A 26,267-nucleotide genomic window follows, 5' to 3' on the forward strand; every position below is an offset into this window, starting at 1 on the left:
GCTGGCGCCAAGACTCCGGGAGGCGCGGGTCCGGCCGGGAAGCGGGGACGGGAGGCAGGTCCGGGTCCCCCCCGCCCCCGCCCCCGCCCCCGCCCCCGCCCCCGCCCCCTCCACCGCCACCTCCACCGCCTCCGCCACGCGCACTGCGCGCCGAGCTGCGGGCTGCGGGCTGCGGGCTGCGGGCTGCGGCCGGGCGCCCGGGGGCACCTCCACGGCCGTCACACGCACAGGCCACGCGCGTCACCGAGCTTAGCCCGGGCACGGGCACAGGCACGGCAGCGCCCCGTTACCCGGCGCACGCCGCCTGCACATCCCTAAGCCATCCACCCCCGGCACACGGAGCAGACACCGGCCAGGCCCGCCCCGGGGCAGTCCCAACAGGGGCCCTTGACGCCGCGAACGTTCCGGGCAGCGCAGCCGGCTCGGGACCCAGGCCGCCCCGGCCCAGGCCGCCCCCGCCCGGCCTCCCTGCTGCGGGAGCGCGGAGGCACCGAGGGCGCAGCAGCACCCGCGGGAGGCCGGGAGGCCCGCGCCCGCCCGACGCCCGGGCCGCGGACTGCCTGGGAGAGGGAGGGGCAGCTGAGCGCGCGTCCCCCGCCCGTCTGCGGGGCCCGGCCGATGCGAAGTGACAGGGGCCGGAGCTTTGTTGTGGAGCCTCGGCCGCCTGGCGCCAGCCGCCCCCGCCCGTGCCCTCCCCCCTCCAGCCCCGGGCGGCTTGCGAGGCGCCCCCCGGGGCCTCTTAAAGAGACACGAGCTCTCAGCCCCGGGGACCCCCCCTAGAGGCGCCTGTTCCCGGGAAAGGGAAGCAGGGTAGACCCAGATGGGGGAGGGGCCGCGCCGGAGCCAGGAGCCTCAAGGCGCCGCTCTCAGGCCTCCTGAGGCTCCCCTGCGTGGGTTTTCGAGGAGCCAAGGATATTCCTCGCGGGAGGGCTTGGCTGGGGGCTGGGGCGGGGGGCGCAGGTTCAGAATCTTGAGAGCGCCTGTAGCAGGACCTCGGGTTGGCTGCGGGACGGAAACGCTGGGCTGACGACAGGACCCTGGCTGGAAGGAGCCTGCGGCTGCGGGAGGGCAAGTGGGTGGCTTGTGGGAGGGCCGTGGCCAGGCGGGATCGTGGTCCCCCAAGCGCAGCCGTGCACCGTCGCTGGGTTTCTCCGGCAAACAACCCAGGCCAACGCGATCCGAACTCTCCGCGCCTTGGACCCCAGGGCCAGCTACGGACTTTTCCCAGGAAAATGTCCAAACTGCACGCACTTAGGTGTACACACATTCCTGGGAGTACGAAAGTGTACGCGCACGACTCTGCAAACGTATTCACGGATTCCCGGGCCCGGTCCCCGATTCCTGTCTAAGGAACGCTGCCCTGTTATCTGGTCACCTCACCAACTGCGCCAACCTGCCCACACACGTCCCTCCCTGGGGGGCCATAACCCGCCTAAATGGAGCCGGCAGGACTTTGCCTGTGCAAAGCTGCAACGGATCCTGCCCCATCCGCATAGACTGCGCAGCGCGGAGTTGAAGATTCGTTCTGGGCAGAGAGGAGGCACTAAGAGAGGAGCGACCCGACAACAACGAGCAGGGTCGTAAGGAAAAACCCTGTGGGGGCGGCGCTCGTTTGCGAGCCGGGTAAGGGAGCTCGGAGACTGGCTTGGAAAAAAAGTAGAAAAAAGGTCGCGGAGGCCAAACCGCTCCAGCCGGTCCCTAATCCGCACTGCTCCAAGCTCTCCGGCTTTACACGCCAGGTCCAAGTGTGCAGCGACAAGGTGCCCTGTGACTGGGCGTGCACGGTGTACGGGCAGTGATGCGTGGGTCACTGTTGGATGTGGGCTGCACGCGCCTACCACCGGAGCACAGGGCCCGCCCGCGCCGGCCGAACTCGGCCGCACTTGTATAGGTCGTGCGGGCAAGAGTGTCACCCGTGTGCGTACTGTGTGGCCCTTCTGGTCCTTCCGAACGCGACCACCAGGAATCAGTCTGGGGGTCGGCGCCCGAGCCCGATTCAAGGCAGGTGTGTGGCCACTTGACTCTGGGCGCTCGCGCGCACGCAGTGAGCACCACACCACACCACACCACGCCACGCACACGCGCGCGCGCACCACGGAACGGGGGAACTGGTGAGGCTGCCAAAGAACGGAGACTGTGGGGGTGGGGACTGGCTTCAACCACAGGTGCGCGCAGACACTCCGACCCCCACGCTCCATACTCCCAACTAGTGAACTTGGGAGACGGACGCTCGGGAGACACCGAAACAAACTCTTAAGAATGTGGCGGAGAGCGGAGGGACGATGCCGCTGTTCAGGAGGGAGACTTGTGTCTCCGGTACCGGATGCGGCGAAAATTCGTTGAGTCGCGGGTCAAGAATCTGGGAACCGGGATCAGCCCGCGCCGTGCCGCCTGGAGCTCGGTGGAAGGTGCGCTCACCTCCCTAGCCCCGAGGACCCGCGCTCTCGGCCGTCGGAGGGCTCGGAGCTGGATCCGGGGCGCAGACAGATACTGCGCTGAGCTCAGGGCTTGCCGGGAACTCCACGTTTCTCCTGAGTCTCCCTGTGAGGGGCAGGCGCGGGCTAGGGGGGTCCCCGCGGGTCCCGAGTGCAAGGCCGCGTCCCACTCCCGCCCATGCCGGCCCCACCGGGCTTCTACCACCGCTCCACTCACCGGCTCCCGCCACCTGGGTTCCGCTCCAGGACCTCGCCGCCCGCGCCTCCCGACTTGCCCGCCCACCGGCCTCTCTCTCCAGCCCCCTCCGGAGTGCGGGGGCCCCGGCGGCGCCGCGGCCGAGAGCGGGGTCGGAGGCCAAGCTGGGGCGCGGGCCAGAGCGGCCCGGCCGCCGGGCGAGAGGGAGAGGGAGGGCGCCCCCTCTCCGCTCAGGGCCGTGTCAATGCTTTGCACTTGGAGCCGGCGTGCGGCTGGGGGTCCTTCCCCAGGGCCCTGGACCCGGGCGCCCCCCGCCTCAGGCCCTTGCGGCGGGTCGGGCCGGCCCGCGGCGCTTTCCCGTCCGGGCGCAGGCGGCCGCGGGTGCGGGCGGCGGGGTGGGGGCCGGGGCAGGGGGAGGGGTCTCGGGGCCCGCTGGCCCGTCATTGGTTAATATTTTATTCTGTTGACATGTTTTCTTACTGCTGAGGCTTCCGACACCTTCTCCCCGGCCCCCCCTCCCGGCCGGAGCTTGGCTGGAGCTGTCAAAACCCCGCCCCCGGAGACCCACAATTGGTCCAAAAAGCGTAAAATCAGCAATCAAGGGGGGCCTGGCTCGTTAGCGCAGGGGATCCGAGCCGGGCAGGACATGTGAGATAGTCACAGTTTTCCAGAGATCACGACAAGATCTAACCAGTCGCGCGTGGTCCCCGGCGCCGGAGCGGGCCAGCCCAGCCCAGCCCCGCGTGGAGCCCCCGCCACCCCCGCGCCCAGAGCCCCGCGCCCCTCGGCGTGCGCCGGCCGGGGAGCCGGGAGGAGCCGCCGCTGCCGCTCGCTCGCCAGCCGGGTCGCCCTTCCTCCGCGCGCGCCGCCGCCCGGGCCGGGGTCCGAGCCGCGCGCCCCCGGCCCCGGCCCCGGCCCCCGGGCGCCTGGGCCGGATGTCCCGATGAGAGAGCCGGCGCTGGCGGCCAGCGCCATGGCTTACCACCCGTTCCACGCGCCACGGCCGGCCGACTTCCCCATGTCCGCCTTCCTGGCGGCGGCGCAGCCCTCCTTCTTCCCGGCGCTCGCGCTGCCGCCCGGCGCGCTGGCCAAGCCGCTGCCCGACCCGGGCCTGGCGGGGGCGGCGGCCGCGGCGGCGGCGGCGGCGGCGGCGGCCGAGGCGGGGCTGCACGTCTCGGCACTCGGCCCGCACCCGCCCGCCGCGCATCTGCGCTCGCTGAAGAGCCTGGAGCCCGAGGACGAGGTGGAGGACGACCCCAAGGTGACGCTGGAGGCCAAGGAGCTGTGGGACCAGTTCCACAAGCTGGGCACCGAGATGGTCATCACCAAGTCCGGGAGGTAGGGCGGCTGGCTGGCCGGCGGGCACGCGGGCGGGCGGGCGGGCGGGCGGGCGGGCGGGCGGGCTGGGGCCCGACAGCACCGACCCGCGCCGAGCCAGCCGCGAGCGGCTCCCGGCCGGCCCGGCGCCGCTTCGCTCCCACAGACAACCAAGCTGACTTTTCTCATCTGGCACCGGGCGAATTTTTTTAAAAACTAAAACATCAGAATCTCCCGAATGAAATACAAGGAAAACGCTCTGCCCAAGAATGGTCCCAACCCTTCTGAGTCCCAAAGCCGAGGAGGGCCCGCAGCTCGGCCGGGCGGGTCTCCGAGATCTCCACCGCGGCTCCTCGGCCTTGCCGCCTGGCCTTGCTGCCTCCGGGTCTGGCTCGGAGCTCCGGGGAGATGCAGCGTCTCCCGGACTGTGCTCAGACCCTGGAGCCCAGAAGGAGACTCGCACCGTGCTAGGCCCAGGCTGGCCAGCTGATTCCAGCCGGCCGGTCGGCTTCCGGCAGTAAGCCCTGAGCGGGCCCAGCTACAGCCTGACCCGGGCTGGGAGCCTCCGCCCGGCCCAAGCAGTGAGGAGCTCTCTACTCACACACCGCTCCAGGCCTTAAAGCCAGAAGAAGATCACAGTCCCCAGCCCCTCCATCGCTTGACTCAGCCGCTGAGAATCCAGGCCTCGGGTTCACCCTCTTCCCCCGAAACTTACGGTTTTTTGTCGGTTGTAACCCAGTTCCCCAAACGAATATGTTCTGGTTTTAATTTTAAGAGCTTCTGTCCCAGTGGGCACATCCCCTGAGTGAATTTTTGGGGAGATTCAAAAGAAGCAGGTGGATTTCTTTTCTGGACATTGGCTTTCATCTCAGATGAGGGAGAAAGACAGTCACCAGACCAGAAGATAAGGCCAATGGGAAACCATATAATACGAGAGGGTTTGACAAGAGGAAATGGGATCTCCCAGGAAAAACAACCACAGGTGGGGGTCTCCCAGGCAGTAATATGGAGGCAGAGTAGCGACAACAGGGATACACAGATGGGGAAGCTCATGGCAGCGGTGTGTGCCTGCGCTCTGGGGCCCTCAGACATAAAACTGGTTCCATGGAGTCTCCTCCGTTCCCTTTCTCGCAGGCGAATGTTTCCTCCCTTCAAGGTGCGAGTCAGCGGCCTGGACAAGAAGGCCAAGTACATCCTGCTGATGGACATTGTGGCCGCTGACGATTGCCGGTATAAGTTCCATAACTCGCGCTGGATGGTGGCGGGCAAGGCCGACCCAGAAATGCCCAAACGCATGTACATCCACCCGGACAGCCCGGCCACGGGAGAGCAGTGGATGGCCAAGCCTGTGGCTTTCCACAAGCTGAAACTGACCAACAACATCTCCGACAAGCATGGCTTCGTGAGTGCTGGGCAGGCACAGGGAAATGGGTCAGATACTGCGCATCCCCCACTGCAGGGAGGCGGAGGTCGGGAGAGCTGGCAGCGGGACTCCCCAGAGGGGAGCGCTGGCCGAACCCTCCGAGCGCCCCTGCTCAGGTCACTGCCCTGTGGCCTATACTGGCTGAGCCTAGGCCCAGAGGGCTTTGCTCTGCTGGCCTGGGGAATGAAGGAATTGTAGGGCGGCAAGCTCCAGGCTTCTCATAATCTCGGCTGGGGTCAGGCCTTCCAAAGCTCTTCTTAAAGCCCAGTGGGAGGCAGGTGCGACCAGGACTCATCTGGGCAGCCTCTGATCTTTTAACTGCTTGGCTTGGAAGTCCTGCCCCCAACCTCAGCTTTTCTTCGCCCTTCCCCCTGACCTGTGTCCCCATTTCACCCCCAAACTAGGAGATTCAAAAGTTAAACCAGCTTCCTCCCCATCCTAAGACTCCCTTCCCTCCTACAGGCAGATGTCCCACCAGGAGGAGGGAGTTTGGGGGGGGGGGCCCTCCGTCTCTACCTGAGCCAGGCCCCCGGTAAATGGGAGAGGGGAGTTAATGGGGCAAAAGGGGCTGCCCATTCAGAGGTAGGGCAGTCATTGAGTCTGGGAAGGTCCAAATCTTCTCATGGAATTACTAGGAACTTAGCAATGAGCCAGGAAGAGCGGTTAAGAGTGGTGTTTTATGGGGTTTTTATTTTGTTTTTATTTCTGTTTCAACTGGGGTAATTTTTTTTAAGTGGAGAGAAAAAGAGAAACTGTGATAAAGAAAACTGAGGGTAAAAAAGAAGAAAAAGAAATATAGGCAAGAAAAGATAGGAGAAACTTGCGAAGGAGGGGGTGGAGGAGCCCCTCGAAGAAAGAGACAGACTTGGAAAGAGGTGGGGTCCCCAGAGAGTACTTATGCTCGGGCCAAAGGCTGGGGGCTGCTGGCTGACCCAAGCCCTCCCCACAGACGATCCTGAACTCCATGCACAAGTACCAACCGCGCTTCCACATCGTGAGAGCCAACGACATCCTGAAGCTCCCGTACAGCACCTTCCGCACCTATGTGTTCCCCGAGACCGATTTCATCGCGGTCACTGCCTACCAGAACGACAAGGTGCGCTGGGTGGGCAGTGGTCCCGGCCCCTGCATCGTCATCCCTTTACACCTTCAGGCTCCTACCCTTCACTCACCCCTGTCCGAAGCCCCTGACCCACCCTGCACCCTCACAGCTCACTCCCCAACACCAAGTCTGGCATCTGTGAGTGCAGCACCCACTGAAATCTCCCAGGCTCCCTCCCAAGTCTGCGACACGTACACACAGGCTCCCCAGGGCGCCCAAACAGCGGGGCACTCGTTGGGGTGGAGATGTTTACTTAGCAATTAGCAGAGACTCCCGGCTGAGCTGACATTTTTACATTTTATTCGTTTATTTCTTGGCTCCCGGATGGGAATTTAAATGAAGAGAGGGAGCCCGAGGCAATCTGCCCTGGCTATCCTGACGCTAGGAAACCAGCAATAGGAACCTAGGGTCCGGTTTTCACTCTCCCAGGGGAGCCAGAGGGCAGGACAGGTGACACAGCTTCCCAAAGCACCCCACCTCCACCCTGTTAGTCCAGGCTCTGAGCTCCTTGGGAGGTGTTTAGAGACTTTTCTTTTAAATTAAAGGGCTTTTTCTGCTTGCTGCCTTTCTACACTTTTTTCTGTGGAGGGGCAGACAACCACTCCCTCTGGACCTGTGCCCGTGTGTGCCACTCTCCGGAGAGTGTCCCAGTGTCCTACCGATCATTCTTTCTGTCTTTGTGAAACGGTGTGCTGCGGGTATGCGGGCAACATTTTGGGCGCCTTGGATGCGTGTGGAGGTGTGTGAATTCATTTGGTTCTGTGGGCGCTTGTTTTGTCTGTGCGCACTTGCGTGTGCGCGGCCGTGATCTGATCTCTCTCTGTGGTGTGGACTTGCGTGTTGGCTGTGTCTGTGCGCACTTGCTCCGATGCCCGGGGTTGTTAAACTTGAGGGACCAAGGGGGCCTGGTGCATGCTTGGGCAGATTTCGACTCTGCGCACAGCTTTGGGCTTGTGTGTGCAAGATAGGAGAAAGTGCCTCGAATAAAGTTTTTGGAGGAGGAGAGACCCTGTGGCTTCCCGCGAGGCCCGCCCGCCGGCCTCACCTAGTCTTCCGGCTCGGCTCGGAGCGTCCAATCCCAGGCGGCCGGGACCAAGCGGACGTTCGCGGGGCTCTCTGCTGGGCAGCAGCCTCTGACCTCGGGGGGCCCCAGGCCGGGCTGGAGGAGCCGCTTCCTGACCTGGCGCCGCCCCCTCGGTCCCCGCAGATCACGCAGCTGAAGATCGACAACAACCCCTTTGCCAAGGGCTTCCGGGACACCGGGAATGGCCGGCGAGAGAAGAGGTGAGGGCTGAGCCGGCGGCTCTCCCGAGGGCGCCCCGGCGGGCAGGACGCGGGGTGGGGGAGGGGGTGCGCTCGCCTCTGACCCGTTGCCTCGGCTCATCCCCAGGAAGCAGCTCACGCTGCCGTCTCTGCGCCTGTACGAGGAGCACTGCAAGCCGGAGCGCGACGGCGCCGAGTCGGACGCCTCGTCCTGCGACCCTGCCCCCGCGCGGGAACCACCAGCGTCGCCGGGGTCAGCGCCTAGTCCCCTGCGCCTGCATCGGACCCGAGGTGGGGGTCGGGTGGAGGAAGGGGGGCGGGGAGGGTCTCCTCCGGGCGCCGGGCTGGCTCCTGGCTCAGAGAGCGTCAGCTGAGTGTCCGGGGATGGGGCATCCGACCCAGGCCTTCTCCGGGAGGCCGGTCCCCGGGAGCTAGAAGATGTGGCTGGACTCGGAGCTGGGTCCCCGGCGCTGTCCGACTCCGGCAGGGAGTCTGTCCCCTCACAGGGCTCAGTTTCTCCTGCTGTAAATACGGGGCCGTCGATTAGGCGACCTGCAGCTTGCCGCTTGCCCGACGAGGACCTAGAAACTCCTCGGACGCGGCTGCCCCAGGCAGGCCCTCCCCAGCCCCCCTGGCCCCGGGGGAGGCCGCGCCTGTCTCTGCCCGCGCCCCTGTGACCTCGCGCGTCCTCTCCTCCTGCAGCCGAAGAGAAGTGCGCGGCAGACAGCGACCCGGAGCCGGAGAGGCTGAGCGAGGAGCGCGCGGGGCCGGCGCTAGGCCGCAGCCCGGCCCTGGACAGCGGCAGCCCCCCTCGCCTGACCGAACCTGAGCGCGCCCGGGAGCGGCGCAGCCCCGAGAGGGGCAAGGAGCCGGCCGAGAGCGGCGCGGACGGCCCATTTGGCCTGCGGAGCCTAGAGAAGGAGCGCGCCGAGGCAAGGCGGAAGGACGACGGGCGCAAGGAGGCGGGCGAGGGCAAGGAGCCCGGCCTGGCGCCGCTGGTGGTGCAGACGGACAGTGCGTCCCCCCTGGGCGCGGGACACCTGCCGGGCCTGGCTTTCTCTGGCCATCTGCACGGGCAGCAGTTCTTCGGGCCGCTGGGGGCCGGCCAGCCGCTCTTCTTGCACCCGGGACAGTTTGCCATGGGCCCCGGAGCTTTCTCGGCCATGGGCATGGGTCACCTGCTGGCCTCGGTGGCGGGCGGCGGCGGCGGTGGTGGAGGCGGCGGGCCGGGGACCGCCACCGGGCTGGACGCAGGCGGGCTGGGTCCCGCGGCCAGCGCAGCAAGCACCCCTGCGCCCTTCCCTTTCCACCTCTCCCAGCACATGCTGGCATCTCAGGTAAGGCCTGTGATCTGGAGGGAGAAAGCAAGGTGGGCATAGGGCCTTAGGGTGCCATGGGTGTTCAGAGTTTACAGTGGGCAATGACTCAGTCCTGGGGAGACCTGACGGACACTCTCCAGGATGCTTAGATGCAGGGAGACTAAGTCTGTAGGTCTAGGGTCTGGCCAGGGCACTGTTTCTGACTAGTGTACGACTCTGGACAAGTCCCTGTCCCTCTTTGGGCCTGTTCCCTTCCTTTGCCTCCAGCACAGACTGGATCTGCCTCTGGCTTTTGTGAAGTCCACTTTCCTGGCCTCAGGACACTTCTCTTGGAAACAAAAACTCTTGGCTCACTGTCAGTCCCTGAATGGAAAAAGGGAGTAGGAAAATTTGCAGCATTTTCTGGACAATTGATCGCCATAATGTCCCACCTCTCAGATGCCTCTGGCCCCTTTCAGGCCCTGCAGGAAAGTCCTCTGACCTGACAAAGGACAGGGCTGTTCCTTCCCCCACTTTGGGTCTCCCAACTCCTCCAGCCACACATCTCAGGGAAGAGGGGCTCAGTTCCCCAGGCCCAGGCTGAAATTCTCAGCTCCCAGGGGAGACTTTATGAAACTGGCCAGGCGCAAAATACAGAGATCCAGTGGGGAGAGCGGCCTCTTTGGTTGCTTGGGTGGAATATTCCCTGTGGAAAGATTTGGAATCTCTACATTCATTTTCTTCCCTCTGAGGTTTCTGGCAAATTGAACCCTTGAGATCTTATCTCAAGGGAAGGAAAATAGGAGTTCAGGTCTGAGAAGGCTCCTTTGGTTCAGAAGCAAATATTTTTAAAGTGGGGGAGGGGTTCTGAAATGGGTTTTTAACAGAGCTCAGTGTCAGGGATATGTGGAGTGAGCGAACCACTCACATCACGTATCTGTGGCTCTGGGATGGCAAGGAAGCCGCTGGAAAATGGAGTTCAGGAACTGGAGGTTTAATCTGTATCCTTGATTCTGTGTGTATATGAATGCCTCCTCCCCAGCATGGGCATCATAGAGGTCGTGAGGAAGTCAGGGCTTCTAGATACAACCAACCTGGTCAACAGGTGCAAGTCCAGGTTGAGAGTACCCAGCACTCAGGAGGCATCACTTGGTATTCTGCTAGTGGTGAAGTTCCTGTGCCAGGGCACCCCGCCGCTGGCCATCAGGTAGAGCTAACTTTTGGGAGGTCTGAAGCCTCCCTCCTTCCTCCCCACCTGAGATGCCAGGACTGAATGCCCAAGAGGGCTTGACCTTCTCAGGAAGGATATTTTCTCATTCCTGACTAAGCTACTTCTTTCCTTTTCCCTGCCTGAGCCAGGCCTGAGGCCCCCTGGAAGCCCAGCACAGTCAGCTCCCTGCACTCCTCCCCATACCTTCATACCCTGGGGAGTGAGCCATTATCTCAAAGGTCAGATAATCCAAAAGTCGGGCCTCAGGGACTCAGACAGTGTTTGTCGGGGGTTTCCTGGCTACTGTGCTCTCCACAGGCAGACTTTGCATTCCTTCCTCAGAGGCCACTGAGGTGCTGCCAGGAGTTCTCTGTAGAATATCCAGGCCAGTTTATAAACAGATTGGCATCTATGCCCTTCTCTTGGCCTAGGCAGGAGATCCTGGAGCAGGCAGACAGGTAGAATGAGAATTTAGAGAGCTCCTCTCCTCCCCTATCTGTTCTTCCTCTCTGAACCTTCCTTTGGGGGTTCCTACAGAAAGAAAGGCTGGGGAGGACATTGTTGTAAGTGCACAGAACCTCCCAACACAGGCGAAGCTGCCTGCTTGCCACCTGGCTCTGTGCCTGCCCCACTTCCTCCCTCTAGGCTTTTGCCCACGCTAGAACAGCCACCTGGCATGTCTTTGCCTCACTCTTACTGTAATCCCTGGTGCAGAGCTTGATGGTGCCAGACCTTTGCATCATAACCTGAAGCAAGCTCCCTTCTGAGTTTGGCCATAGTATTTTGGCTCCTGCCTACCTGTGCTGCTTGGGGTTACAGTTCTGTGAGCTCTGGTCCTTTTTTTTTTTTTTTTTTTAAGATTTTTATTTATTTATTCATGAGAGATAGAGAGGCAGAGACATAGAGGGAGAAGCAGGCTCCTCGCAGGGACTCTGATGCCAGGACCCCAGGATTACCACCTGAGCTCAACCACTGAACCAGGTCTTATATTCCTAGAACAGTAGGGCAAGGATTCCTGGAGGTAGCACCACCCCTAGCACCCGGCTTACCCTCGGAACACCTCAGGCAGGATGCCTAACCCTTGTCTTGTTCTGTTTCTTTCAGGGAATCCCAATGCCCACTTTCGGAGGCCTCTTCCCCTACCCCTACACGTACATGGCAGCCGCTGCGGCCGCGGCCTCTGCTTTGCCAGCCACGAGTGCTGCCGCGGCAGCTGCAGCCGCCGCAGGCTCCCTGTCCCGGAGCCACTTTCTGGGCAGTGCCCGGCCCCGCCTGCGTTTCAGCCCCTACCAGATCCCAGTCACTATCCCGCCTAGCACTAGCCTCCTCACCACTGGGCTGGCGGCCGAGGGCTCCAAGGCTGCGGGCAGCAACAGCCGGGAGCCCAGCCCGCTGCCGGAGCTGGCTCTCCGCAAGGTTGGGGCCCCTTCCCGAGGTGCCCTGTCACCCAGCGGCTCAGCCAAAGAGGTGGCCAGTGAACTGCAGAGCATCCAGAGACTGGTGAGTGGGCTGGAGAACCAGCGAGCCCTCTCCCCCGGCAGGGAGTCGCCCAAGTGAGGGGGCGGCCCAGCTGCTCCGCTGCTGCTGCGCAGACCTCCCGGGCTGCCTGCCCCTGCTGCTTGGGAAGTGTACAGCACAGAATGGGTATTTATTTAAATAAAGGAGCGAAAGCGGGCTGCAGCAGCTGGAATAGTGCCCCAACCAGCCAGCCGGGGCCTAGGACATTTCCCTGGGCCTCAGGAGGAATCCGGCTGCCCGGAACACAGTTGCTTAGGGGCCACTGGTCATGGGCCAGATCTGCCCCAGTGTCAAGGTGGCACTGGCCAGGGGCCCCTGTGAGTCCTCCAGCGCTGTGGGGAGGCCTCATCGCCCTGCCTAGCGGTGCCCTGCCTAGCGGTCTCTTCGGGATCCAGAAGGTGCAGGAGTCAGGGATGGGAGCCTCAGAGAGAACCCCAGAGCCCCCTAGCCTTGGGCCTGGACCGCTTGAGAATCTGCAGTGAGGGATACTTGGGCTCAGTGAAGACTGAAGTCAGTGTAGACTTGAGCTGGGAGGGACCTGTTCTTTTAATCCTCCCACTTCTTTCCCCCAAAAGACAGGCGCCCCTCCCACCCCTGGGTCAGCGGAGGGAGTGGCACTTCTGCCTTGAGTCCCCAGGGAAAAAAAAAAGATATTTATGAAATAAATGGTAATTTGTGTAAATAAGCTTTAAGGTTCCCAGAATATGCAAATTGGTATTAATTTATTCAAAGGTGTACATTGCTGTGTACATAATATCTAGAGATTAATTCATAGCATTTAAAATTTCTTTTCATTTTACATGAGCATCTATATTGTACAGGGCTGGGGTTGGGGGGGTCCTTGGCTACGGGAGAAGCCCCGACCCCCCCGGAGGAACTTCCACCCCGCCAGCCCCTCGGCCCCTCCCGCCCCGGGCTTTGCTCGCCCGGCCCGCGGGCCCCACCTCAGGTTTTCACTTTTCGCTACCAAGCGAGACGAAAAGACAAAAACGTGAGAAAACAATAAAACGCTGCAATGCGAAGTGAACGGCGCTGTGCGCTCTGTGGGCCGCGTGGGGCAGGGGCGCAGCAAGCGCTAAGGAGGGGCTGGAGGCGGGGACAAAACCTTGGGCCCCCGGCCCTGCGGCAGCTGCACCCCGGGGGCGGCAGCAGCCTGGACAGCGGGCGGAGCTGCGAGGCCGGGCGGCGCCGGCGAGGGCCGCGGGCTGGGCCGGGAGGCGCCGAGCCGCTCGAGCCCCCCGCGCTCCCCGCGCGCCGGCAGCCTCCCAGGCCAGGGGCCGGGCTCCCTCTGCTGGCCACTCGCCTCTGGCCGTCGCCCCAGCCACTCCGCACCTGGACTCGGGGCTCCCTTTCCCGGGCTCCAGAGTGGAAAATGCCTCCCCTTTTAGTGCCTCCGGGTAGGTGGGGCTGGTAAGACGGGTGCACCCTACTCCCTCTCCCTACCGAGGAGTTTGGCCCCGGTGCACCCAATACCGCGGGCCCTAGAATCCTTTTCCATCTGCCTCCTGAACCTCAAAAAGAAACCATTCTCGGGCCACCTGGCTGGCTCAGTCCGTAGAGCGTGCGACTCTTGACCTCGGCCCCGGAGTTAGGGCCCCGTGGTGAGTGTAGAGATTCCTTAGAAAGAAAAAGAAAAGAAACATTTCACCTTGTCAGGGCTGTTGCCTAGAGTAGCAGAATGTAACCTGAGAGTTCTCCCGTGTAACTCACCTAGATCTCTCTTGGGGGTGGAGAGAGTGTGGGTCAATAGACTACTTCCCTCCCTGCCTCAGTTTCCCCTGGCATAATAAAGGGCTCGGCCGCGGTATCTCTGGGAGTCCCGCTGGGTCGGTATCCATTAGACATGTCCTTCCCCGAGGCCCACGCCTGCCAGGACAGCTGCCTCCTACCCCTAGCCTTTGAGCTCACCTCTGCTTTACCCAGCCAACAGGTGTCTCCAGCCCCAATTTTTTTTTTTTTTAAGATTTATTTATTTATTCATGAGAGACACAGAGACACAGGCAGAGGGAGAAGCAGGCTCCTCGCAGCGAGCCGGATGCCGGACTGGATCCCACCCCCGGGATCGATCACGCCTTGAGCCAAAGGCAGACGCTCAACCGCTGAGCCACCCAGGCTCCCTCCAGCCCTAACTTTGGCAGCGGGAAGGAGTGGGAGTGGGAGTGGGAGAGGGACGGTCGCTGTAACCCACCTCGGGTCTATGCATCTGTGCGGCTCCGAGCCCCCACTCCTTCCCAGTCCGTGCACCCCGGCCGAGCACGCAGCCTACCCACCTAGAGCACTTCAGGGGGTTGGGAGGCAGGGTCTCCAACTCACCAGGAACACCAGGAACGGTGACGGTGACGTGAAGGAAGGGCGGAGGTGGAGGTGGAATTGACAGCATCCAGGCTTCCAAACACCCTGGAATGAGAGTCGAGCCCGCCTCTCCCAGGGAGGGAGCCGGACCCGGCCACGCTGGTGCGGCGAGGGCCTTGGCCGGTGGAGAGAGTGAAAGGGCCGAGAAGACTGTCCCGGGCCTGGGGGGGGGGGGGGGGGGGCTACTGCTTGGCTGTCTCTGACCTTCCTCAGGCAGCACAGTGAAGGGTCAGTCCAGGAACGGGGCGGGCCCGAGAGGCCCCTTCCTTGGCTCAAGTAGAATCCCTTGTGGACAGTGTGCTTATTCGAGGTCGCTTTGGGCTCAAAACTCCTCTAACACTCGAAGAGCAGGGGCGCGTTCGCTTCTTCCGGCGTCTGGCCGCACGTCTAGGCAGGAAAGTGGGGAAGCCGCGGCGGGTGCCCAGCAGTCTGCAGAGCGGGCCACTGACACCAGGGGGCAGCACCGACCGCACGCCGCGGCAGGGGCCGCGCGCCGGAGGGGGGGCCCGCGGGGAGGGTCTCTGCAAACGCTGGGCGGGGCGGCCTGCTGGCGGCCGCGTTCGCGCCAGGTGGGTGCTGCAGCCTCCCAGATGGGGGGGAGTGACGCTGCGGGGCCTCGGGAGGCCCGGGTCCCGAGTGCAGCTCGGGGGCATGTCTCCCCAGCCCCTCGCCCCCCGCCGGCAAGTCCCCCCGGAGTCGCCCTCGCGGCGCTCCCCTGAGGTCCCAGCTGCGAACCTGAGTTCGGCTGCGGGGACCGCACCGCCGGCTGCAGGGCCTTGTCCCAGACAAAGGCCAGGCCGCTCCGTGGCCCAATTAAGCCGCCCGCCTCCCGTGCCTCACATCCCTCATTGTTCCCGGGGTCGCCAATTAGCCCGGGCCGCTCGCGCCCCGCCGCTCCGGTGCCCCAGGCCTCCTTAACCCTTCTGGGCCTGGCAGCAGGGGTCCTCGACGGCGGAATGGCCAGCGCAGATGTGTGGGGCGCGGGTGCGGGCCGATGCGGATGGAGGGGTCGCTGCGGGGCCGCGTGCGTTGGGACTACGGGGTCAGAGGGACGCGTGCTGGTCGGTGCGGGGTGGTGAGTGCGACTCCCGGGAACTCGGGGACCGAGGATGTGGGTGTGGGGCCTCCGTGAGACCCCTAGCGGCCAGGCAGCACGGGTCTGGAGACCTAGAGGAACTCCCTTCCCTAGTCCCCCGAGCGCCTCCAGCCACCCCCCACCCCGGCGCCCCCCCACCCCGCGCTCACGGGGGAAACAGCGCGAATGGCCTGCCCGGCCGCCACCCAGGGGCGCTGAACCGGGGTCGGCTTCCCTGGCGCACCGTGAACGCCCCCGCAGGGCACCCCTAGGAGCTGGAGGGGGACGCTCGGGTTCCTGCTCCCCGGGACACACACAGGTGAACGCCTCGGCTCACACCCCCTCACCCCTCTTCCCGAATACTGGGGCAGAGTCTCGTGGAAACCGACTTTAAACGCTGAGCCTGCCCTCTCCCCAGCTTTGGGAGGTACCTGGAATCCAATCCCACTCTCTCCTCTCCTTCGCCATCCTCGATCTCAAAGTCTGGCAGGGGCCGGCCGGGAGGCCTCGTGTTCCAGGGACTGGCCAGCAGAGGGGAGACCCTAGCGCGCCCGGCGAAGAAGAGGGCAATATGGGGAAGGAAGCCGAGCTCTGGGTCCTCTCTGGGCACTCCCCGGGGGAGCGCCCTCGGGACTGCAGCCGGGTCACCCCTCAGTGGATACGTGGACGGACGCTAGTGTCGGATTCTGGGATTCCGATTTGCTCTTGGAGCTCCTTTTGACTCCCGGAGGCTCAGATTTGCTCGCCCCACCGCACACCCACTCCCACTCCGAAGCACCTAGCTGCCAGGGCCCGCGGCATCTGCCCTCTTCCCCGCCCCTCCTCTGGGTACCTGCCGCAGCTCCCCGCCCAGAGCAAACCTGCCGCTGGTCCGGTCCGCGAGCCGCGACAACTCCCCAAGTGCCCACGAGATGGCGCCCCAGGCCAGGGGCCAGACCGCGGCCCGAGGTGGACAGAGAGCTCCACGGAGATGGGCTCCGAGACAGAGCCACAGCCCGACGTAGATCCAGGCCTAGAGACCGACACAAGCCCCGGAGGGCCCAAGAGGCTCCGCGGAGCCCTCATGGGGCTGGGGTGGGGCTGCAGACACACGGAACCGAGTGGCTTCTCTCCTTCCCGGTGGTTCTGTCCTGCGGTGCCAGCTTCCCGACCTGCGAGACCCTGGCTGCAAAACTGCCCGGCCACCTTCTAGGTGCCCGGCTGCGCTGGGACCTCCTTGAGGTCCCGACTCTGGCTTCCACGTCTCTCAGAAGCGGGGTTATGGGCTGAGACCCTCCGCGTGCCGCACAAACTGCTTCCGCCTGCCCCCCCCCCCCCCGCAGGGTGTAGCAGGGTGCAGGGGTGGGGTGGGGGATAGGAAGTTAGGAGGTTGCGGCTGCCCTACGGGATCCAGTGCTCCTCCCGCCCAGAAGTCGGCCTAAGTAAGCTCCGTCCTCCAGCTCCCCACCTTTTCCACTGTGGTCTTCAAGGTCGCCTTCGGCTGGAGGAAGGGCACGGGATGGGGCCCCCGGGGGAGCCCCCAAGGAGCTGCTCCGGTGACCTGCTGTAACCCCTGGGTGCCAGAAGCCCTGGGGAAACTTTGGGGCTGCTTTATTCCAGTGGGAGACGGTGGGGAATGCGGAAAGCACAGCGGTCAGTCTGAGACTCTCTCCCTTGGGTTAAAAGCCACCAAGGGTCTGGGTCAAGTTTGAATGAGAGGGGGGAAAGGTGTGAGGCCAGATTGCTAGTTTGATCCTGGGGGGAAGGCTTTGGAAGCCTGATTCCAGCTGACCTTCAACGTCCCTGGATGAGCTCTGGCCCTCTGGGAGATTATCTCCTTTATGATTAACTAAAGGCACATAGCTAGAAAGCAGCCCAGTCCACAGCAGCTAGGGTGACTTCCACCAAGACACAGTCACCGTGAGCTTGTTGTGACCCCAGCCAGGTATCTTCCTTGCACTAGGCTTCTAGCTCTTTCCTCTTCAACATATAATACAGGATAGGATGGAACCTTTGATACTGCAGTAGTTATCTTCATATTCATCTGCTGGCATGGGAGATTAGGTCCTAGGTTAAGCACTGGCTCTGCTGTGTGAACTTGGGCAATGTGGCTTTCTTCTCTGGGCCTCAGAATCCTCTTCCTGAGAATAAGTGGTCTGGGCTAAAATCAAATCGATCTGTGAGTGACGGGTTGACCTTGGTCCAATTCCCAGGCATCGCCCTGCCTCAACCTCTTCATACAAGAGGCAGGGGCTGTACTTCTATTTATGTGTGAGGAACCTACCCTGAGGGATGCTGTTGCTGACATTCTTGGTGTGGGGGCAGGGCTGGTGGCTGGGAGGAATTCACAATTAGGAAAGTGCATTCCAGATCCCGAAAGCCTTAGGGAACCAGCTGGCTCCGGCTGCCTCCACCTCCACCCCTTGTGGGATGTGGTTATTTCCTCCCCTATTCCCCACCTTGGAGGGAACTGTAGGAGAGGCACAGACTGGTGGAAGGTGACTTCACCACCTAGCACCAGTCTGATTAGTGTGACTTCTTCCTAAAGAGACAAGGGGGATGCCAAGGGAGGGCCTTCAAATGCCCATGTTGAGGAATGCCCCATACAGCTGGGATCCCCTATGGGCTAATTCCTTACCTGTGGGGAAGGCTTTATTTAAAGCACATGCACCTATGGGCCCTCACTGATCCTCATTTCAGGGATGGAGACAGTAAGGTTCAGAGAAATAAAAGGAAACGCGTCAGGCTAGCCAGTAAACAACGGAAGAAGTCTTTCCCTGTCCTGTCCGTGGGCCGATCCTTGGAAAGGTTAGCTGATAAATTTTAACGGGCAACGTCAGCCTCCACTGGGAAAGGACGGAGAGGCTGGGCAACTGCCCTTTAGCCCAGCAAGAGGCATGTCCATGAGAGCCACAGCCTAACTCGGAGCCTAAATGCAGGAGACCAGGGGATGAGTGCCCTTCCTGCCTCCTGATAGTGGCCTTCCTATCAGCCCAGTAGGCCCTGCCAGGGACCCCTGTTTGGGGCAGAGGCTTCTGTGTAAAACAATAGCAGGAGTTTCCATGGGTGACCTGAGAGGTCACAAGGCGAGTACTTAGCTCTGGCTAGGCTCAGGTTTGCTTTCCTTATTGATTTCCATTCCAAAGAGAATAGGATATCCTCAGGCCCTATGGGGAGGAGCTGAGGGAAGGAGCTGTGGAACACCCGTTTGTATGCTTAACACTGGGCATGCACTTTCTTATTAGTTCTAGGCACTGGGCAATGGGTATGATTACTCCCATTTTACAGAGGAGAAAACCAAGGCTATGACATGTGCGAGGTCATGCTGCTGCTAAGAAGCAGGTAAGGAGGCACACCGAGGTCTGGCTGCCCCCATGCCTGTGCTCTTTCCTGGGGGCCTCAGATTTCCTGTTCTACTGCCCTGGGGGCTCTTGAATGCTTTTGGGCTTTTGGCCCAGCCTCCTGTGACCGGCTTCTTATGGGACTGGTGCTTATTCAACCCTGGTCCGCTGGCTGTTTCTTCACCCTGCCCCAACTTTGGGTCTTATTCTCTTCTTAGAGGGGCCATCCATGCTTCCAGCCTTGGCCTCCCACAGCTGTCCTGGTTGTGTTCATGGCAGTTCTAGTTTTATTACTGATCTAGTGAGTTCTGAGAAACCCCTTAGGAGTCACCCAGAAGGCACACTCCCTTTCACACAGCAACACCCACACAGATTCGTCCTGTAGACAACCGTGCATGCACACCCATGGAGACTCATGCATAGCAGGCTAACACCCGCCCCCCACACACACAGACACACAGATACATATATGGACACCCCCCAAAGGTACACTCATTTAACAACACAGACAGATATACATACAAACAGACATGCACACTCACACAGACACACATGCCTGCAAATACACAGAGGTATGCTTACACAAAGGCACTTGGTGGCTTTCCATGGAGAAATCCAGACTCTCTGAGGCTCCCCTGTCTGCCCAGTTTGCTGGAGCCAAGCCCAGTCCCATCCTACCCCTCAACAATGCCTTGGGGAAGGGATAGATTTATTGAAGGTCTCTGTCTCCTCTATGAGGTCACTGGCTCTCTCAAGATGGGGCTGGTATCTGCTGGGCTTATTGTGAGATCCCCAGACCTAAAACTGTAACTTAACGCATGGCAGGGGTGCATAAAGCATTTACTGCATGAATGAATGAAGGAATGAATAAGTGAGTAGAGGAATGAAATATATCCTTTGGAAGCAGGGCCCACACCTGGTCCCTCCAGGATATGCTTGTCCAGGCCCTGGGCCCGAAGCCCCTGCTCCGATTCCACTTGGCATTGACTACAGAGAGCCCCTGAAGGCCTGAGGAACTGAGGCCTACCTACATCTTGCCTGAGGATTTGCCTTTGTAGGGAACTATTCCAGACTGCTATCATCTGAATGTTTGTATCACCCCAAAATTCACATTGAAAACTCACACCCAAGGTTGTAGTATTAGGAGGTAGAACCTTTGGGAGGGGTCACAAAGACAGAGTCCTCATGAATGCCATTAGTGCTGCTATAGAAGAGACTCTTCCCCTTCCACCATGTGAGGATACAATGACACATCTGCCACCCAGAAGAGGTCCCTTGCAGGCCCCTGCTGGCACTCTGATCTCCAACTTCCAACCTCCAAAACTATGAGAAATAAATGTTTGTGGTTTATAAGGTACCCAGTCTGTTGTTTTTATAGCAGCCCAAGCCCTCCCAGCCCTCAACCCTTCTCTCCGAAAAAAAAAAAAAAAAACGCTGGGTGATTGTTTCTGAGAGGCTCTGGCGCCCCCTGGCTTCTGGGCCTTTGCTGCTTACCTGCCACCCCCAACTTTAGGACAAGCCTCTCCACCTTGAGAGGCTTACAGCAGGCCTGCCTGCCCACAGTTCCCTGCCAGGCAGGACCTTCCTGAAACATGGATGAGACAGGGTCACTGCCTTATTGATTGATTGATTTGATTTGATTGATTTATTCATGAGAGACACAAAGAGAGAGGCAGAGACCCAGGCAGAGAGAAAAACAGGCTCCATGCAGGGAGCCCGATGTGAGACTCCATCATGAGACTCCATCACGAGACTCCAGGATCACACCCTGGGCCAAAGGCAGGCGCTTAACCACTGAGCCACCCACGTATCCTGCACTGCCCTATTTAAAGGGTTCCCTTGGGGTTGCCTGGGTATCTCAATCAGTTAAGCATCTGCTTTCAGCTCAGATCATGATCCCATAGTCCTGGAATCGAGCCCCACGTTGGGCTCCTTGCTTTGCAGGGTATCTGCTTCTCCCTTTCCCTCTGCCCCTCCCCCTCCTTGTGCTCTCTCTTGCTCACACTCTCTCAAATAAATAAAATTTTAAGTATAAAGAAAGAAAGAAAGGCTTCCCATGATCTTGGAGTCCAGAATCCTTAACCTGACAGTGAGATCTGCCTACGAACACCAGCCTACCCCCCTACTCCCCACCCCCACCCCAGGGCTCTACCCACGCTGTCCACCTACCGAGGTCTAGATTAATCTTGATGATCTTGCCTTGTGTCCTTCTCACACTCACATGCTCTTCCTCCCTCTGCCTGGAATCTTTTCCTGTCTTCCTTTAAAACTTGGCCCACTGGTCCCTTCTCCAGGAAGCTTCCCCTTGACCTCTCCCTTCTGGGTAAGGTGCCCCCACACAATGATTTACAGTTAGTATCCAGTGAACAATTGACTAGGGCTTATTATCCCTCCCCTTCACTTCTTCCACGTGGAGATAATAGTACCTAGCTCATGGGTTGTTTTGACTGAGATACTGTCTGGAACAGTGAATTCTGCTTCCCTGCTCCTCCTGAGGAAGAGCCTAGGGGCTTCTGAGGATGGGGTCCTGGGGGTCATCTAGAGACAGAGCCAATTCCCCTCTGGCCTGGGCAGCCTCCAGGGTTCAGTGCACCAGAGCTAGGTGACCCCTCCTGCCCTGGAAGCCAGCATAGGCGGATGAGAACTTGCCTTCCGGGGTGACAGTTTGGCCTGTCCCTGACCCTGGGAAATCTGGCCTAGACTTGGGGGCCTGTGTGTTGGGGTGTCTGTGGCTGAGGGCAGAGCCCCCATAGGCGACTGTGCTGCTGCAGAGAAATCCTGAAGGCCATGAACCCCAATGCACATGCCCCTCAATGGGGCCTCCTCTCTCTCCAATGGACCCCAGGCCCAGGGAAGAGGTGTTTCTTTTCTTTTTTTTAAAAAATAAATTTATTTTTTATTGGTGTTCAATTTGCCAACATACAGAATAACACCCAGTGCTCATCCCGTCAAGTGCCCATCGGAAGAGGTGTTTCTTGCTGGAGGGTGGTTTCCTGGTGACCTGACTGGATCAGTGTAGCCTGTGAGCTGCCTGGGCCATGTAGCAATGGCTACCTCTTACCACTAGATGGGGACCTGGAGTTGTCCAGACCTGGAGTCTAGGACTCTGGCTCCTGCTGCCCAGAGGCACTGCCCCTCCTGCCTCAGGCCTGCTTCAGATCAAGGGTTCCCATCTTGCCTTGTTAGACCCAAGCCCACTTCCTGTGCCTCCGTTCCAATTTCTGGCTAGGTCCTGCTGCCAGGCAACAACACTGAAGGAAGAGACGGACCATAGACTTTGTGCAGCCAGAGACCTGAGTTCTAATTCCAGTTGCACCACACAAAAACAGACACATAGATCAATGGAACAGAATAGAGAACCCAGAAATGGGCCCTCAACTCTAAGGTCAACTAATATTTGACAAAGCAGGACAGACTATCCACTGGAAAAAGGACAGTCTCTTCAATAAATGGTGCTGGGAAAATTGGACAGCCACGTGCAGAAGAATGAAACTAGACCATTCTCTTACACCATACACAAAGATAAACTCAAAATGGATGAAAGATCTAAATGTGAGACAAGAATCCATCAGAATCCTGGAGAACACAGGCAACACCCTTTTTGAACTCGGCTACAGCAACTTCTTGTAAGATACATCTATGAAGGCAAGGGAAACAAAAGCAAAAATGAACTATTGGGACTTCATCAAGATAAAAAACTTCTGCACAGCAAAAGAAACAGTCAACAAAACTAAAAGACAACCTACAGAATGGGAGAAGATGGGCAGCCTGGGTGGCTCAGCGGTTTAGCGCCGCCTTCAGCCCAGGGTGTGATCCTGCAGACCCGGGATGGAGTCCCATGTCAGGCTCCCTGCATGGAGCCTGCTTCTCCCTCTGCCTGTGTCTTTGCCTCTCTCTCTCTCTGTCTCTCATGAATAAATAAATAAAATCTTTAAAAAAAAAAAAAAGAATGGGAGAAGATATTTGCAAATGACCTATCAGATAAAGGGCTAGTATCCAAGATCTATAAAGAACTTACTAAACTCAACACCCAAGAAACAAACAGTCCAATCATGAAATGGGCAGAAGACATGAACAGAAATTTCACCAAAGAAGACCTACACATGGCCAACAAGAACATGAGAAAATGCTCCACATCACTTGCCATCAGGGAAATACAAATCAAAACCACAATGAGATACCACCTCACACCAGGGAGAATGGGGAAAATAACAAGACAGGAAACGACAAATGTTGGAGAGGATCTGGAGAAAGGGGAACCCTCCTGCACTGTTGGTGGGAATGTGAACTGGTGCAGCCACTCTGGAAAACTGTGTGGAGGTTCCTCAAAGAGTTAAATATAGAGCTGCCCTACGACCCAGCAATTGCACTGTTGGGGATTTACCCCAAAGATACAGATGCAGTGAAAAGCTGAGACACCTGCACCCCAATGTTTATAGCAGCAATATCCACAATAGCCAAACTGTGGAAGGAGCCTCGGTGTCCATCGAAAGATGAATGGATAAAGAAGATGTGGTCTATGTATACAATGGAATATTACTCAGCCATTAGAAATGACAAATACCATTTGCTTTTACGTGGATGGAACTGGAGGGTATTATGCTGAGTGAAGTAAGTCAATCAGAGAAGGACAATCATCATATGGTTTCACTCATACGGGGAATATAAAAAATAGTGAAAGGGATTATCGGGGAAAGGAAAGCAAATGAGTGGGAAAAGTTAGAGAGGTTGACAAAACATGAGAGACACCTAACTCCGGGAAATGAACAAGGGGTAGTGGAAGGGGAGGTGGGCGGGGTGTTGGGGTGATTGGGTGATGGGCACTAAGGGGGGTACTTGATGGGATGAGTACTGGGTGTTATACTATATGTTGGCAAATCGAACTCCAATAAAAAAATATATATTAAAAATAATAATAATTCCAGCTTCGCCTCTAGCTCGGTGGCTTTGATCCCCTTGAGCCTCAAGTATCTTCATCTCTAAAAATAAGACTTGTGTATACTTATTCTGTAAAAGGCAAAACGAAATATGACTCCCTGATTGCCATCCAGAGAGGGTGGGAAATGGTCTCACTCATGCTCACATAAAACAAGCTGACCCAGGGAGAGGAACTGACCAGAAGGTGGTCCTCATTTGTCTCATCTAACATTCCCCTGGAGCCCCTTGCTCTCAGGGCTCTGTGAGGTCCCAAGGAAGCATGGCCTGACCCCCTCCTTCATGTTGCCCACAGGCAGGCATAGGATAGAATACGGCAGGGGGGTGCCTGGCTGGCTCAGTGGTGGAACAAGTGACTCTTGAGCTCAGTGTTGTAAGTTCGAACTCCACATGAGATTACTTAAAAATGTTTAAAAAAAATTTTTTTTTAAGATTTATTTATTTATTATAGACATAGAGAGAAAGAGGCAGAGACACAGGAGGAGGGAGAAGCAGGCTCCATGCCAGGAGCCTGACGCGGGACTTGATCCCGGGACTCCAGGATCGCGCCCTGGGCCAAAGGCAGGCGCTAAACCGCTGAGCCACCCAGGGATCCCCTAAAAAAATTTTTTTTAAAGAACATGGTAGATCCACAGGGAGGTGAGAATAAATGGCTTTGGGCTGTTTATCCTCTAAGATAGGGCAACCCCACATTCCTTCGGCCTGGAATGTCCTCTGCTCCTTCTCCCATGTCCTCTGAACGTTTGATTGTTTTCTAAGGCTCAGGCCAAAAGTCCTTTACTTCATCATGCCTTATCTGACTGCTCCTCCCTTCAATCTTAGGCTCCCACAGTCCTGGTATGTCCCTCTGCTGACAACAACTCTTCAGGCCAGAGAGTTGGGGCCGGGTTTGGGCTTTTGGCACATAGGAGATGCTTAATGCACATGAGAACATTGTCAGAAGATGAGGAAGATTTCATGGGGAGGTGACCTGAAAAGATGGGAGGACATTTCAAAGGCCCAGGGGTTGTATAGGGAAAGGGACACCATCCCCAGCTCAGGACAAGATGTGAACTTGCTCAGGCAAAGCAGCCCTGAGAGGAAGACAGGTTCAGGAGAGTGGAGGCAGCTGGAAGACCTGGGGATGAGAGGGATTGGTTCCTTATGGGGCCTCCTTGGAGCCCCAAACCAAAACTCCTAGCTTATCTGGCCATGATGCTGGGTCAAGGGCCTGGAACTAGCACAGCCTTTCTCTGGGGGTCATGACACCATCCCCATGCCCTCCTCACCCTACCATGCCCCATCCCCTCCCCAGCCACCAGCTAGGGGGAAATCAGTAGAGCCAAAACCTGTGATAAGGCTGGAAGACCAGGTGGCTCCCTATATGCCCTGCTGGGGGCAGTTTTCAATTCTTTCATCAGTTTGGTTTACCCGGGGGTAGTGTGGGAAGAGCTTGGACTGTGTGGTCAGATGGACTTGACTCTCGCCTGGCTCTGCCACCCCTCAGCTCGGTCACTGTGGGCAAGTGGCTCCCTCTCTGAACAGAGCATTTCCTCAGCTGTGAACCAGTAATGAGAGCACCCACCTCTCCCCACCATGTTGTCCTAACATTTAAGGAGCCAATGCATCTTATCACAATGGTTATACCCTTTATCCTCCCCAAGGGCTCAGGTAGAGACTATATTTGATTCCTCTGTGCTCTCTGCAACACCCCACACCCACCGCAGTGGTCCCTGGTACCCCCTGCCATGCTCTGCGCCACCCCCACCTCACCTTTCCTTACATGGAGGCTGGGCCTGCTCCTGGCTGAGCCTGAACCTCAGGCTGGCTTGTGGCATCTGTGTAGCTTGTTCTCAGGATCCCTCCCATGGCCCTACATGCTGACCTCCTAAACATTTTTCTGGGCAATGCCTGTTTTCCAAACCTTCCCCACTCTCCCACCTCACGGATAAAAACCTACCCCTCCAGGACCTCCCTGCCTTGAGGGGCATGCTGGGTGAGGGCCCATTCAACTCACTGTGTCCCCTCCCCCAGAGGCCCACTGGCAGCTTCTCCTAGCATCTGGGGGTCTGACTCTGGCCTGGGTCCCAAGGCTTCACTTCCCAGGCTCAGAAGTCCACCCCCCCCCATCACACAAAGGCACTCCTTCCTCTGCCTCCTTTAAGTCCTGGGCCAGGGCTGAGGGAGGATTTCCCTTCTCTCCCATTTACAGGCAGGAAAACTAAGGTCTCGAGAGCCCAGTGCAGGTTCCATGAGGGAAAAAAGTGACGGATGAGCCCAGGGAAGCAGAACTTGGAGCTTGAGACTGTTCATTCTAAATCACCTGGTTTTCCTCCGCAGCATGCCCCTGTCTTTCCTGGGAGGAGGGATTTGCGTGAGCATCTCCACCTGTTCACACACCAGAACTAGAGGGCCTGGGTCTCACCACTGGGGGAGCCAGAGGTCTCTTTCCCTTGTTGAAAAAGGCAGGGGCCACGAAGGGTAACAATTCTCGCTTTTATACGGCTTCAACAAATACATATCAAGCAACTTGTACACTGTTGTGTGCCTGGCTTCATCCTTGCTCTCTCAGAGGCACTGGTCTCCTCAGGTTTTTTCATTCTTTTAAAAAATTTGCATACCACTAAACCCACCCCTTAAAGTGTAACAATTCAGTGGGTTTTAGTATACTCATAAGGTTGTACAATAATCACCACTATCTAATTCCAGAACATTTTCATCATACCCCAAACCAAACGCTGACCCATTAGCAGTCACTGCCCCTGCCCTCGGCCCTTGGCATCCAATAATCTACTTTTTGTCTCTGCAGATTTGCCTAGGCAGGACATTTCACCCATATGAATG

At 58.9% G+C, this 26,267-nt stretch overlaps 3 protein-coding genes across 15 annotated transcripts in view; 1 reads left to right on the forward strand and 2 right to left on the reverse strand.

Moving 5' to 3' along the window:
- Positions 1-3,740, reverse strand: part of LOC121472671 (proline-rich protein 2-like) — a 108,425-nt gene extending 104,685 nt beyond the window's left edge. For 5 of the 13 annotated variants that reach the window (XM_041723958.1, XM_041723957.1, XM_041723961.1 and 2 more), the window contains exon 1: positions 2,653-3,075. In XM_041723958.1, coding sequence (XP_041579892.1) covers positions 2,653-3,075 — 423 coding nt within the window. Of the gene's footprint in view, positions 1-2,652; positions 3,076-3,613 lie in introns of those variants that run through there. The other 8 variants (XR_005982971.1, XR_005982972.1, XM_041723966.1 and 5 more) reach the window with 3 other exon arrangements.
- Positions 3,559-12,784, forward strand: TBX2 (T-box transcription factor 2). Its single transcript, XM_041723956.1, has 7 exons — positions 3,559-3,969; positions 5,083-5,350; positions 6,321-6,467; positions 7,681-7,757; positions 7,864-8,027; positions 8,439-9,073; positions 11,349-12,784. The coding sequence occupies exons 1-7, from the start codon at positions 3,575-3,577 to the stop codon at positions 11,799-11,801; spliced, it is 2,139 nt and encodes a 712-aa protein (XP_041579890.1). The 5' UTR covers positions 3,559-3,574; the 3' UTR covers positions 11,802-12,784.
- An 88-nt stretch (positions 12,785-12,872) lies between these two features.
- Positions 12,873-15,657, reverse strand: LOC121473971 (transcription initiation factor TFIID subunit 4-like). The gene is made up of 3 exons (XM_041726804.1): positions 15,621-15,657; positions 14,076-15,521; positions 12,873-13,379 (listed from the first exon to the last, which is right to left on the reverse strand). The coding sequence occupies exons 1-2, from the start codon at positions 15,655-15,657 to the stop codon at positions 14,437-14,439; spliced, it is 1,122 nt and encodes a 373-aa protein (XP_041582738.1). The 3' UTR covers positions 12,873-13,379; positions 14,076-14,436.
- Between the last annotated feature and the right edge of the window lie 10,610 nt (positions 15,658-26,267).

This window comes from Vulpes lagopus, chromosome 12, assembly GCF_018345385.1.
Source record: "Vulpes lagopus strain Blue_001 chromosome 12, ASM1834538v1, whole genome shotgun sequence".
In the NCBI taxonomy this organism is placed as follows: domain Eukaryota; kingdom Metazoa; phylum Chordata; class Mammalia; order Carnivora; family Canidae; genus Vulpes; species Vulpes lagopus.